The sequence below is a fragment of the Cervus elaphus genome, chromosome 12 (genome assembly GCF_910594005.1).
Source record: "Cervus elaphus chromosome 12, mCerEla1.1, whole genome shotgun sequence".
NCBI classification, from domain to species: Eukaryota; Metazoa; Chordata; class Mammalia; order Artiodactyla; family Cervidae; genus Cervus; species Cervus elaphus.
Window position 1 is genome coordinate 3,263,816 of NC_057826.1, and position 15,400 is coordinate 3,279,215.

Here is a 15,400-nt window from a genome sequence, read left to right on the forward strand (position 1 = left end):
ATCCTGCCTCTTAATATAGGCAGGACCTGTGACTTGTTTTTAACCAAAAGAATATGGCAAAGGTGATGGAAGTCACTCCTGTGACGCACCGCGTCATGACCGTTTTCTGAGACTCCGTCATTCTCCCATTAGCCTCAGAGAAGCAGGCGGCCACGCTGTGAGCGGTCTGCGGAGAGGGCCACGCAGCAGGGAGCGGTGGACAGCCTCCACTGGGCACGGTCAGCAGGAAACGGAAGCCTTCAAACCGAAAGCTACAAGGAAAGACATCCTGCCAACCACCTGACAAAGTCTGGAGGCAGAAGTTACCCCCACGGCCCCGCCGAGCCCCGGCTCGTAGAGGTGTGAGGCCAAAAGCAGAGAGGACCCGCCTAAGCTGTGCCTTGACTCTGGATCCACAGAAACTGCGATAAATAATACATGTGTTGTTTTAAGCTGCTAAATTTATAGTAATTTATTATACAACATAGAAGACATACAGAACTCTTAACATATAAAAGTAAAAAAAAAGTAAAAGGAATAGTGAATGATTGGCCATTTGGGATGTTTATTAGTGAAGATCAGACAGTCAAGATCAGTCCTCAATGCTCATTTCCATGATCCTCAGGGTTGGTCCTTCCAGCTCCGGACGGTCTTTGACTCCGCACAGCTGCGCGGAAGGCACGAGCTCCGTGCTGAGGCAGCACAGCTCCGTGGACGGCTCGGCCTTCTCAGCGTCGCTGTCGCCTTCGATGACGCTCACGGAGGTCTCCTGGTCTAGTAAGCTGTCTGACATGCTTGCATTTTTCTCATCCCAGGCTGAAGTTCCAAGATTTGTTTCCTCATTCACCTGTTGAATGATAACCCCTTCTGAATACTTTGATTTGTAGATCGGGAGGAAAAATTCATTCGAAGAGACTATCTCATTCTCTTCCTTTGGTATAGTCAATAACATATTCAAAGCTTTTTGGTATTCCTGACGTTCCTGTTGAATGATTAAATCTTGTTCACTTTTATATTCATTTTGTTCTGAATTCTCAGCCTTTTCAACATCACGTAAATGCAACGTATCCATGACGTCTAGCCTTACTGAGCTTTCCTGGGACGTGCAGCCTAAGTCCACCTTTAAGACATGTAGCAGCTGGCGCATTTTTTCCTGGAATTAAAAAAATACAAGAATAATTATATTAATTAGGCTAGTAAAGCTGAATTCTTTTTGCTGCAGTGCTGCTCACCTCAGCGGGATTAATACTAGTTCTTCCTCATTCTGCCTGTATCTCCCCTTTCCCCACATACACAAAAAGTGCAAGGGAAAAAAGTGCCTGCTTTTAATGCATATTCTCTGAGAGTAAGGTAAAACTTGAAAATTCTTTCTATATTAGAATTTTTCTTATGAAGTTAAGACAAACCTCCTCCAAATGATGTTTATTTTGTTTTATATGTCTCTCAAACAGTCGTTCCAGAAACCTACAAATGACAAATAAAAATGTTAATGGTCTCAAAATCAGAAAACCGACTAAATACAGAGAGTCATGCAATAACTAAAGTACTAAAGGCTGGAAAATCGTTTTAGATTTCCTTTTTTCTTTCCAAAGATACACACTATAATCCTTCTCTGTTCTCTCAAGCTCTCCAAGTGAAAGCTAGTATGACTTCTCCTGTGTTTAGGTTATGTTAACAGATGCCAGTGTCAGTGTCTCTTCTGAGAGACTGCACACTACTTATATTTCTGTGAAATAAACTGTTTTACATGAGGTTGTAACCCGCCCCCCACTAAAGAGCTCTGTATCTTTTTTCTCTCACACAAACACCAAAAGCCTTCCCTCCTCCCCTCTGTCACATACACTCATCCTCCAAAAGCAAACTCTGAAGAAAACTCTCTTGTAAAGCGTTACTTTAAATGTTTCCTAAATTATACTTGAAAAGATACTCCACTCACGGTAAACCGACATAATAAGTTAAAGTTATCACTTACTAAGTACCACGAAGTAATAGGCATTTGTGCTGAACACGCAATAATCATTCTATCTCTAACCATGACCGATGCATGTCCTACTCTCTGCGACCCCATGGACTGTAGCCCACCAGGCTCCTCTGTCCACGGGATTCTCCGGGCAAGAAGACTGGAGTGGGTTGCCATGCCCTCCTCCAGGGGGTCTTGCTAACCCAGGGATAGAACCCTTGCGTCTTGTGTCTCCTGCATTGGCAAGTGGGCTCTTAACCACTAGCGCCACCTGGGAAGCCAATACTGGCAGAGAAAGGTATTAGAAAACCCATTTTAAAGATGAGAGAACAGTATGTCTAAGACGATGATTTCCTCTCCCCCCGAGGTCACAAGCCATTAAGAGAATTTAACCTAGATGTATCTGGCTCCAGGTTGTTCTTTCAACTATACCAGCCTTGTCTAGCTACCACAGGAGTGTATCAATTGGTTTTTTTGAAAACTACTCATTTGTTACCATTTGTTACTATCAATGAAGTTATGTGACAATCTTAGATTTAATTGTTCTGAATTATTTTGAAATTTTTTAAAAGCCCAAGAAATCTGTATTCTATATTTTACAATTATCACTGATGTTTACTGGGTACTTTCCTATGCATGCATATTTCTTTATGAAAACTGGGATTAAATAATACTGTTTTGATATCTATACTGTTTTCTAATCAGTTGTATTATTTTGAACATCTTTATATATCAATCAATTCACTTCTGCAGCATCATTTAAAATATCTGAACAGACCTTACTATTATAAACATTCTAAGATTTATTCAACTGAACCTTTACTATTCAATATGCAGGTTGATTCCATTTTATTGTGCTACTATAAAAATTGTGACAGTAAAAAGCCTTATAATTTAAATGAAAAATGTGAGTTTTAATTTAAGAGCATAAATATGTATTTTTCATGTCAACTTTGTTTTGGCTTCTAATCTTTTATTTTTTCGATTTATGGTTGGAGGCAGTGTTTTTGTTCTGGTGGTGGTAAAAAAAACAAAACTATATAACATAAAATTTACCATCTTAACCAATTTTAAAATTTACGGTTCAGCAGTGGTATGCATATTCACATTGTTAAATAGAAACAACTTATTAAAAATGTCTGCACTTGACATACTATTATCACAGGGAAAGCACGTGGCATATATACAGTAGTGTCTTCTGACACATTTCAGAGAGTTTTATATAAATGAATTTCAGCTAAATAAAGTTCAAGCTGGTTCAGGACAACAGGTTCCTTAAGGTATATAGTACCAAGATGGTTTTACAAACTTCCCCTTTCACTCGCTGTGTGCAAACCTAGTCCTAAACTTGTCCTCACTGTTACTAGTAACAGTCATAACAAAAAAAGCCTGCTTTTGATCTTCATGGCAGTTTCAGATAGTAAAAAGAGATGATGGAATTTTGTAAAGCAGCAGCAAAAATTTAGTGTGCTAGCCTATTATAAACTAAAAGATAATAGTATTTTTGTCTTTTCTCTGTTGGGATTTTTACATGTATGATAATATCATCTGTGAATAAAAACAGTTTTATGGTTTTCTTTCAAATGTGGATACCATTTCTTTCTCTTTGTGATAACTTTTTTGAAAATGAGGTATAGTTGACCTACAACATTTTATTAAGGAATACAACATAATGATTTGTTATTTGTATATACTGCAAAATAATCACAGTAAGTCTAGTGACCATCTGTCACCACTACATGGTTAGAGAATAATTTTTTTTCTTGTAACGGGGACTTTTAAGATCTATTCTTCTAGCAGCTTTCAAATATACGCTGTGGTGTTGTTAACGACAGTCGTCAATGCTGCACATTATATCCCCATGATCTGATGAGTTTGTAACTGCAGGTCTGGACCTCTGACTCCCTTCGACCGTTTTGCCCCATTCCCCCATGCCCAGCACCCCACCTCTGGCAATCTGCTCTTTGTATTTAAGGGATATAGCAGTATTTAGATGAATAAAATCTCTATTCTCTTCTCTATCTCCCCTGTGAGCCTGCCTTAGAGGATGAATTGTGCTTAGTCGCTCAGTTGTGTCTGACTCTTTACGACCCCCATGGACGGTAGCCCACCAGGCTCTTCTGTCCATGGGATTCTCCAGGCCAGAAGACTGGAGTGGGTTGCCATGCCCTCCTCCAGGGGATCTTCCCAACTCAGGGATCGAACCCAGGTCTCCCACAGTGCAAGCGGATTCTTTACCATCTGAGCCACCAGGGATCCCCTGGAAGAGTATGAATTAAATGTTCTCTATAATTTATATCAATTATAAGAATATGGTCCCCTAAGAAAGCAATATAATTTTCATATCCTAATATGTGAAAATAAATAAAATTAACACCAAACCAAGTTTTTAATGTATAGCTCAATGACCACAATGCAATTAAAAAAATCTAACCTGTTTGAAAATAAACCAAGTTTCAAAATTTCATCTGTTACATCTTCAATGAAACTCAGATACAACAGTTCTTCTTCACTGTGAAGGTAAAGTGATATACAGGATAAAAGTTACTACTTATTAAAAAAAAATTACTGCTTATTTATGCTGAAAATTAGAAGATGCCAAAGTACCTATACTGAAATATCTGTACTATTACAAACGCACTTCCATCTCACATTATCAAGAGGAACATTATAAAACAAACATATGTCTACTTTCTCAAATTATGCAAGGATATATACTAAAGATGAGAAAGTATTCCCTAATAGAGAGTAAAATTTCATAGATGTCTGCAACGCTGATCAGGCAGTAAAAAAGCAGCAGGGATTAAGTAAAACAGAAAGCAACCAGGGAAAGGGGCAAGAGGGTGACTTCGGGGTGACCCTGTGGGGGCACGTCGTGTTCCTGTCGAGCATTTTAAACGTCCTCGGGCTCCTGACCAGGTCCAGCCATAGAGGCGCGAGTCCCTCTGTGAGGCAGAAGGGAAAGAGGAAGGTCACCCAGAGAAGTAGGAACCTCGACGACGAAATCCTCTCCTGCTCCGAGGAGAGCATCTGGTTCCAAGGTGGAGAAATTTATTGGGCAGAAAAAACCATTTTTTTTTCTTGACAAGTTTGTAGATAAGGAAAAATATTCTAGTAGAAAAAATTTGTGTACAGAAATATAGTGGTAATTTTTAATTACTTGGGTACATTTCTCTGTTATACTCTGAGTTATATACTTTAGTAGCTATTACACAAAAAGTAGGGTACTATTACAAGTTTGATCTTCATTAGCTAAAAATCAGTGAATTGACAGAAAATGTAAATAGCAAGTGGCCCACCAGGATGCTCTGTCCATGGCATTCTCCGGGCAGGAATCCTGGAGTGGGTTGCCATTTCCTTCTCCAGGGGATCTTCCCATCCCAGGGATGGAAACCATGTCTCCTGGGGCAGGTGGATTCTTTACCACTGAGCCATCAGGGAAGCCTAAAACTACTTCAGTTACTGACTACGTAAACATAAGGGGAAGAGTTAATTAGCAGACCAAGCAGAAGATTACCGCATAAAAATTATGCCTTCAAACCAAGTCACAGGCAGCAAATTTGAGAACAAATGAAACTCTATAAAAACAGATTGCTTTCCCGGAAAAAATGCAGTCCAACTAAAACAACTTTCAAACTCAGAAGTATAACATCTGTAAAAAAAAAACTGGTGAGGTTAAAAAAGCCCAAGAACGGTTTCCTGAGCTACCAAAAGGCTGCATTTCTCTAAAACTCATCTTCATTATTTTTACTTATAAAAATTATGGGTACTAATTATAAAAAATAAGCAAGTATTATTAATCTAGGGACCAATTTCCATTAGACATAAAAATGAAGTGATTAACAATTATTTCAGATATTTCTGGATAATATTATAATATTAATAAGAATCATTAATAATTCTCTCAAATTTAGTGTGTACTATATGACCAAACCCCAAAGCTGGTTGTAAAGAAAAATTCATGTTCAATCTTGACTTATTTAATAAAAATTTGTGAGCCTTAATTCTTCATTTCCACTAAGCAAAATGAGGCAATCAAAGAGATCTTACTCAGAATACGCTTTTCTCCCTGAAGGAGGCTGCAGCGAATATTGACATACTGCCCTGGAAAGAGAAAATTAGAATATCTGAACAAAGCAATGATTGGCATATAGTAATACATTAGTAATAAACAGGTTTCAGAATTTCAAAGCACTTGTCACATTCATTATCTAATCTTTAGGATAACCCTGTCAAGTATATTGGGAAGATATTACTGTTCTCACTAAACAAATCACCAAGGGGCAGAAAGGCTAAGTAACCTGCTAAGGTCATGTGTTAGTAAGTAGCAAAGACAGATGTTTTAAACTAGTTTTCTAATTACAAATTCATAACCCTTTTAAAAATTGTACTATGAAACTTATCGTGTAAAAAGGATAATCAGTTTGAATAAGGTTAAAATATAAATGATGTTGGAAACATTTGGAAACATATTTTCCTATGGAAAAAAACTGTAACCTGGCCATTATGATAAATTCTGTTATTATTCAGTTATATTATCATTAGTTAATTCCAAGCTTTCTATTCACAGGTATATTCAATTATAGTACTTTACTTCTTTTAAAGAAAGCTGAGCGCCAAAGAATTGATGCTTTTGAACTGTGGTGTTGGAGAAGACTCTTAAGAGTCCCTTGGACTGCAAGGAGATCCAACCAGTCCATCCTAAAGGAGATCAGTCCTGGGTGTTCATTGGAAGGACTGATGCTGAAGCTGAAACCTCAATACTTCGGCCACCTGATGTGAAGAACTGACTCACTGGGAAAGACCCTGATGCTGGGAAAGATTAAGGGCAGGAGAACAGGACGACAGAATGAGACAGTTGGATGGCATCCCTGACTCGATGGACATGAATTTGAGTAAACTCCAGGAGCTGGTGATGGACAGGGAGGCCTGGCGTGCTGCAGTCCATGGGGTTGCAGAGTCGGACACAACTGAGCGACTGAACTGACTGACTAGATGACTTATTGCTTTCCTGAGGTCATTCTTTATATTCATTGCAGACTGGCTCAACTGACGAGAGCTGAAGCATCAGGAATTTCTAGGCAGAGCAGTTAGCAATAACCCCCTTTCCTCTCCCCCAGCCCCCACAGAGCCTTGACAGGTGAGCTGTCCCCAAGGAAAGGCCCAAGGGAAGACCTGGGCCCTGAGGGATTGCGTGCATTTGTTTCCCGTTTGCTACAGGATGTCTTTTTTTTTTTTTTTTAAACCATCTACTTTTTATTTATTTATTATCTTCCTAGTTTCTGGCTTTGCTCTAGTTGTCAAGAGTGAGGGCTGCCCCAGCGGCAGCACGCAGGCCTCTCGCGGCAGTGGCCTCTCCCGCTGCGGAGCGCGGGTCTGGGCCTGCGGGCGTCAGGAGCTGTGGCTCCCGCTCCAGAGCACAGGCTCAACGGCTGTTCCACGCGGGCTTAGCTGCTCCCTGGCAGTAGGGTCCTCCCGGACCGGGGATCGAACCCGTGTCTCCTGCATTGGCAGGCAGATTCTTTACCACTGCTCCACGAGGGAAGCCTCTAGGAGGTCTCAGTCTTGATCTCTGAGTCCTTTTTTCCCTTCTGCCATCTTCACCTCATATCCAAACTCTGACATTGGAAATGCATTTGACAGTTAAAGCTATCAGAGGCATTTTTAAGCTTCTATACGACCTACAACCTATCATTTTTATTTACAGGCCGTGTTCCATAATTGTTAAACATGATGAATCATTTGAAAAAATAGTGCCTCCTCTACAAAGCATATGATGAGTGTTCAAATCACAAATGATGAGTCCTCAAGTGGTAAGGTCCTCTAGTACTATCTATGCCGTGTAAACTGGTGAGCACCGTTGCTGCAGGATCTGTCTTGGGGAAAACTCTTTCTCAGATGAATAGTGATGGCAAATAGTACAAAAGCCAGGGTCCCCTTTCCCTTTAGTGAGGAATTAGCAAAACGAATCCATCTGAACTTTTATAGTGACTACCTACTTTGTAATATTTCCTTAGTAAAACTGAACTGCATAACACCAAACTAGACTGGAGTGCATGTAGATGAACCAGTACCCATGCTGCTCGAAGTCTGTTACACAGGAAAGTGGCTAGATACAAAGCGTTGAAATACCTTGACGAGGAACACTGGAGGGCACCGTCTTTAACCTTGTCCCACGGTAACTCAGGCCCTTGTAAAGGTAAAGGGGTTATTCTTCCTTTGGTACCATAGGACACACAACTAGATGCCTGGAGATGCAATGAGAGGAACAAATCTTTATTTTGCTCCCAACATACATTACGAAAGAAGAGCTAAAGCAAAGCATCAAATTTCCAAAAATATTTGATGAAAGAGAGTGGAGATACCCAGCAGAAAAAAGTAACTGATGCCTTTAGGACAAAGGATACTTTATAATTCATTTTTCATAAAATCAAGACTTTTTTCTTAAATTTATTTAAAGATAAAACAATTTCTTATACTTTAATGAGGAATATTTTAAATGGTATTAAATACCATATATATATAAAGAGAAAATGAAATAAATCTGCAAGTTTTACGTTAACTTGAGAGTAAATATCCTATTATTCAGAAACTCAAAATAGCCCATCTGTTTCAAATGTTATCCAACATGTAAAAGCAGTGGCAGCTCTGGCACTCTGAACAGTATTAACAAACTTCTACTTTTACGGAACCCTGACGAGGGGCCACAGACTGTGCCGAGCATTTCCCCATCAGATGTGACCTTTATGACGCTAACTTATGTGTAGTGCCTGACAGTGTCAGAAGTGCTTCTGAATGCTGGTCTATCTACTGCAGCTAATGCTGAAGCAGATGCTGGTGGTACTGATTACAGAGTAAGGGAGCATGCCATTTTCTTACGGGGTTACAGATAAACCTTTGGAGTACAATGTCATAAAAATGAACTTCTGCTTTGGCTATTTAGTTATCTATGGAGGTAACCCTCTTCCTAGATCTCAAGCTAGCCACAGCCATCATTTACTGAGTCCAGGGCAGACTAGGTATTTTACCTGCAATACTTACTCCTTCCAATGATCCTGAACATTAAAAGTACAATTTTCTAGATGTGGTAACTCAGCTCTCAGAGGGACTGATCTGTCCTTGGGACTTAAGTGGCGGAACCCTATGTCACACAGCTATTAATGGCTGAGATGCAAACCCACAATCCTCTACCCACTTTCAGAAGGAAGGAGAAAAGCTGAGTGTGCTTATATTTTATTCTTCTATCCCTGAGTCTGTTTGAGATTTTAATAGACAAAGCATTTTCACAAACAATAACTTGAAAATTAGGATACAAGTGTATGATTAACAAGTGCATGATTAATAAACAGTTTATCTCAAAGTCAGACTTAAAGCTGTATAACATTTTAAAAGAAATGATTGCTAAATATTCAAAATACAAACACTAAAAAAGATTTTTATGATCTAGAAAAAAGAGCAAGCACAGGAGAATAACATCCATCTATTTTTATATATTATCAGTGGCAATTCTTAAAAAAAAAAAAAGAAAATAGGCATCAAAACTAAACTTCTGCACAATTTTTTCTGGCTCCTTTAGTGATCTGAGTCTGCATCTTTGAGAAGAATTTAAGGTATTAAAAAAAAAAAGAATTTAAGATATTTTATTCATCCACCCATTCAGCCAGCCAACCAACCATCTAGAAAACACATTAACAACAAATGACTTACCAGAAAGGGCAAGATCCATCTGGCCACTCATGGAGAGCTATAACCATTTGTAAATAGGCAATACTTCTGTATACTGGTTAATACCACATGCAAAAAGTGTCACCAAGAGATTATTCTTCACAGTCCAAAGAGCTACATATATTCAATTAAGGCAGCTATAATTCTAACGTGTAACACAAAGAGGTCTCATTTTTATTACCTGCCTTATGTTCATTTCTGAATCTGTGGTGTTCTTGATCTCAACTGTCTCAAAATCAGATTTAAAGCTGTAATATTTTAAAAGAAATTATTGTTAAACCTTCAAGATACAAACACTGTGAAAACAAGCTTTACTATCTAGGGAAAAAAAAAAAACTTCAAACATGAGAGAGATTTCTAATGATACAACTGGGAAATAGATATGGTTTGGATCATATATGCCTCTTGTTCCTTTTTTTCAAATAGCAGCTAGATTTCAGTTGGATAGAAGGGAGCTAGGGAAATGGAAACTATTATCTTGAAAAAGCTGTCAAAAACATAATCAGAAAAGTATGTTATTGGGTTGGCCAAAAAGTTCATTCAGGTTTTTCTCTAAGACAGGAAAACTTGAATGAACCTTTTGGCCAACCCAATATATTAGCTACCCAATATAGTAGGTTGGTACAAAAGTAATTTCAGTTTTTGCATTGTTGAGATTTGCCATTTGATACTAGAATACATTCTTAAATAAATGTGGTTGTTACACATCCTTTTAGTGTACATACTTTGCTTTATGTTTTTTTGCCTGTGACTTTTACTTGCTATTTATTTTATATGTACACTATGGAAGTGATGTTGGACAAAAAAGTAAATTTGAGTGATTTTCTTATTCAAGTTCAAAATGTGTTGTAAAGCAGTGGAGATGGCTCACAACATCAGCAACGCGCGTGGCCCAGGAGCTGATAACGCATGTGGAACATCAGCAACGCGCGTGGCCCAGGAGCTGATAGCGCATGTGAAGCATCAGCAACGCGCGTGGCCCAGGAGCTGATAGCGCATGTGAAGCATCAGCAACGCGCGTGGCCCAGGAGCTGATAGCGCATGTGGAGTGTGGTGATTCAGGAAGTCCTGCAAAGGAGACAGAGCCTTGAGGGTGAGCAGTGTAGTGGCGGCCGGCGGAAGCTGACAGTGTCCAGCTAGGAGCCACCACTGAAGCTGATCCTCTTACAACTACTCGAGAAGTTGCTGAAGAACTCAGTGCTGACCATTCTCTGGCTGTTCAGCATTTGAAGCAAGTTAGAAAGGTGAAAAAGCTTGAGTGGGTGCGTGCTAAGCTGACTGCAAATCAAAAACATCATTTTGACACGTCATCTTCTCTTATTCTACACAACAACAGTGAGCCATTTCTCAATCGGACTGTGACGTGCAACAAAAAGTGGATTTTATGTAACAACCAGAGATGACCAGCTCAGTGGCTGGACAGAGAAGAAGCTCCAAAGCATTTCCCAAAGCCAAATTTGCACCAAAAAAACATCATGATCACCATCTGGGGGTCTGCTGCGGTCTGATCCACCTCAGCTTTCTGAGTCCTGGCGAAAACATTTACATCTAAGAAGTATGCTCAGCAAATCAATGAACTGCACGGAAAACTGCAACACCTGCAGTTCTTCTCTGGGACAACGCCCAACTGCACGTTGCACAACCCACGCTTCAAAAGTTGAATGAATCGGGCTGCAAAGTTCTGCCTCAGTCGCCATGTTCATCTGACCTCTTGCCAACTGACTACCACTTCTTTAAGCAACCTGACAACTTTTCGCAAGGAAAAATCTTCCACAGCCAGCAGGAGGCAGAAAATGTGTTCCAGGAGGTCACTGAATCCTGAGGCATGGATTTTTAGGCTATAGGAATAAACAAACTTATTTCTCATTGGCAAAAATGTGTTGATTGCAACGGTTTCTATTTTGATCTATAAAGATGTGTGTGAGCCTAGTTATGATGATTTAAAATTCAAGGTCTGAAACCACAATTACTTTGGTAGCAACCTAACATTTGCTTTCATCATCTCCTCTTCACTTGAAAATTCTACCATTAGATTTAATTTCTTAATCTTTAAATGTATACAGACTGATCTTGCTATATTTCTTGTATTTACCCAGATAAAAAGTTACTAGTCATAAATTGTTTTTTACTTTTAAAAATAATTAAAACCTAGTACCAAACAAGTATTCATTTATATAACACTAGGAAAAACAATCACAATCTGCTGACACTCAACACTTAACAAGATTCGCTTCTTTCTTTAATCATTTGGCAACTTTTAATGAATATTCATTGTGTGCCAGGTACTACTGTATATGAAAATATTACCGAGGCAAATTATAGTTAATTTCCCGAAATTATCCCAATTGTCTACATTACACCTGAGGACCTGCTGCTGAGTGCCGGCAGGCAAGGGGACACAGGGGCAGTTAGACAACGGCTTTTTCTCCCCTCAGGTAGTCCACTGTTTTGCCATTTCTAACATAAATCAATGAACATATTTACACAAATGCTGTTTGATGACATATTTTAGGGATTCCCTGGAAGCATATTTAAAAACACACAAAAGTTTTAGTACCACGTCTGAAACAATAAATTAAAATACATAACATTCATGTTTATAAAGAGCTTGACAAGTTTAATAGCTATTTATCTTTTTTAACAATTACTCTTGATAGTTCTAATGATTCATGCAGAAGGACACGTTACATTAATCATGGAGCCTGGCACAGCAGGTACATGGTAAAACATAAGGAACATTATTTAATTTCTACCACATCTTAAAGGATCTACTATAGGTTACTGTGTGATACCTGCTTAATTCAGTCTGAGTTTCAGCTTCTATCCGCCGATCTGTACAATTCTTTTTTCTTTTGGCAGGTGTATAATATCGATACTGTGACAGGAAAGATTTGGCTTCTGTTTTTAAAGTGCGTGGGGTGAATGGCAAATGTCTATTAGAAAAGTGTTCAGAATGTTTGTCCAAAAGGTCCCCATTGGGTGCTTTTGAAATTACTAACTGAAACTTCTGGGAACCAGGGAATGTGCCCCTGGGCCCTCTGCCGTAGGAGGTTCCAGAGGATGGTTTCTTGGACCCCGAGGCAGCGTAATCCATGCTGGACATGGAGCCACTAGAGTTCTTCTCAGTACAATTCGTGAGGACCTTCTGAGACTTAGGTAGACTTAGTCTCTCGGAAGAAGTTACTGGTGACTGTGTAAAAGATGGAAATTCATTCACTTCTTCGATTAATAAGCCGTTTTCATTCTGTGGTTCTCCTGAAGGCTAAGAACATTTGGTTTAACAGTGATCAATCACATTTACAAATTCAGATAATTGGGGATCTCCTGATTACACATCAAAAAATGTAGAGCCTCAGGGCTACATCCTGCAAATATAATGCCTATATTCCTGAAAATTCGTACATGAAGTTATTATATTCATTTTTTAAATTATTTATATATAAAAATATCATTCTAAACCTAAGTAACAGCAATCATTTTCTTTCTGAAACTAAAAAGTGGTTACCAATCCTTTTGTAGTTCATGAGCATGATGATTGGGTGTTCACGCTGTTGCGTGACATGTGCCTCCCTCACAAACCTTGTTACGACATCGGCACATTACCTGTCTGACGTGTAAAAAAAAAAAAAAAAAAAAAGTGGTTACCAACATTTGTGGACTCGAACTCGCGTCCTGAGGCGGCGGTTCTTCAGTCGCTCAGTCGTGTCCGACTCTGTGACCCCATGGACTGCAGCACGCCTGGCTCCCCTCTCCACTCAAACTCACGTCCATCAGGTTAGTCCAACCGTCTCAGCCTCTGCGGCCCTCTCCTCAGTTTTACCTGAGTTTCTAAATCAACTCTGAGCACTAACCCTCTCAACCACAGCTGGAGGCAACATCTGCCCCTCCCTGCCTTGTCGTCAGGGTCGTCTTCAGTGCCAGCAGCTCCTCTGTGACTTAAACGCTTTGATGAAAAGGTACTTCTCACAATGTATGGAGCTCTGGTTCAAGTAACGGATATTTTAAACACAAATAAGAAAGATTTATGCCAGAAAAAGTTCATACACGTTTCTTTCTCAACTTCCCATGAGGGGGCAAAGCTTTGAAAGGGAAGGCATTTTGGCCTGCTTTTACTTCTTTCTGGTTTAACTTAACAAAACATTTTTTAATTGAACTAGAGTTGATTCACAATGTTGAGTTAATTTCTGATGTATAGCAACTGACTCGGCTATACACACATGCTTTTTTATATTCTTTTCCATGATGGTTTATCACAGGATAGTGAGTATAGTTCCCTCCCCCGATACAGTAGACACTGTTGTTTATTCATTCTGTATGGAACAGCTTCTATCTGCTCACCCCAAAGTCCGAGTTCATCTCTCCCCTACCTGCCCTCCGCCTTGGGAACCACACGTCTATTCTTTACGTCTGTGAGTCTCGTTTCTGTTTCACAGACAGGTTCATTTGTACCATATTTTAGATTCCACATGTAAGTGATATCTTATGGTATTCAAAATCCTAAAAGATGATGCTGTGAAAGTGCTGCACTCAATATGCCAGCAAATCTGGAAAACTCAGCAGTGCCCAGAGGACTGGAAAAGGTCAGTTTTCATTCCAATCCCAAAGAAAGACAATGCCAAAGAATATTCAGATTACTGCACAATTGCACTCATCTCACACCCTAGCAAACTAATGCTCAAAATTCTCCAAGCCAGGCTTCAACAGTATGTGAGTCGAGAACTTCCAGATGTTCAAGCTGGATTTAGAAAAGGCAAAGGAACCAGAGATCAAACTGCCAACATCTGTTGGATCATCAAAAAAGCAAGAGAGTTCCAGAGAAGCATCTACTCTACTACTAAGCCAAAGCCTTTGTGTGGATCACAACAGACTGTGGGAAATTCTTAAAAGAGATGGGAATACCAGACCACCTGACCTGCCTCCTGAGAAATCTATATGCAGGTCAAGAAGCAACAGTTAGAACTGGACATGGAACAACAGACTGGTTCCAAAAAGGGAAAGGAGTACGTCAAGGCTGTATATTGTCACCCTGCTTATTTAACTTACATGCAGAGTACATCATGAGAAATGCCAGGCTGGGCTGGAGGAAGCCCAAGGTGGAATCACGACTGCCGAGAGAAATATCAATAACCTCAGATATGCAGATGACACCAACCTTATGGCAGAAAGCGAAGAAGAACTAAAGAGCCTCTCGATGAAACTGAAAGAGGAGAGTGAAGCAGCTGGTTTAAAAACACAACAACTAAGATCATGGCATCCCGTCCCATCACTTCATGGCAAATAGATGGGAAAACGATGCAAACAGTGAGTGACTTTCTTTTCTTGGGCTCCAAAATCACTGCAGATGGTGACTGCAGCCATGAAATTAAAAAACACCTGTTCCTTGGAAGAAAAGCTATGACCAACCCAGACAGCATATTAAAAAGGCAGAGACATTACTTTGCCAACAAAGGTCTGTCTAGTCAAAGCTGTGGTTTTTCCAGTAGTCATGTACGGATGTGAGAGTTGGACTATAAAGAAAGCTGAGCACCGAAGAATTGATGCTTTTAAACTGTGGTGTTGGAGAAGACTCTTGAGAGTCCACTGGACTGCACGGAGATCCAACCAGTCAATCCTAAAGGAAACCAGTCCTGATTATTCTTTGGAAAGACTCATGCTGAAGCTGAAACTCCAATACTTTGGCCACCTGATGTGAAGAACTGACTTACTATAAAAGACCCTGGTGTTGGGAAAGATTGA

The 15,400-nt window shown here is 39.6% G+C and overlaps 1 protein-coding gene and 1 non-coding gene across 3 annotated transcripts in view; one reads left to right on the plus strand and one right to left on the minus strand.

Moving 5' to 3' along the window:
- Positions 1–425: 425 nt before the first annotated feature.
- Positions 426–15,400, minus strand: part of SPATA7 (spermatogenesis associated 7) — a 38,892-nt gene continuing 23,917 nt past the window's right edge. For both annotated transcript variants that reach the window (XM_043919907.1, XM_043919906.1), the window contains 7 exons: positions 12,457–12,926; positions 9,846–9,912; positions 8,072–8,187; positions 5,990–6,043; positions 4,374–4,451; positions 1,386–1,443; positions 426–1,132 (listed from right to left, as the gene is read on the minus strand). In XM_043919907.1, the coding sequence (XP_043775842.1) occupies positions 572–1,132; positions 1,386–1,443; positions 4,374–4,451; positions 5,990–6,043; positions 8,072–8,187; positions 9,846–9,912; positions 12,457–12,926 (1,404 nt within the window). In that variant the 3' untranslated portion in view covers positions 426–571. The remainder of the gene's footprint in view (positions 1,133–1,385; positions 1,444–4,373; positions 4,452–5,989; positions 6,044–8,071; positions 8,188–9,845; positions 9,913–12,456; positions 12,927–15,400) is intronic.
- Positions 13,172–13,277, plus strand: LOC122706058. Its single transcript, XR_006344308.1, has one exon. It is a non-coding gene; the product is annotated as a small nucleolar RNA U13 (small nucleolar RNA).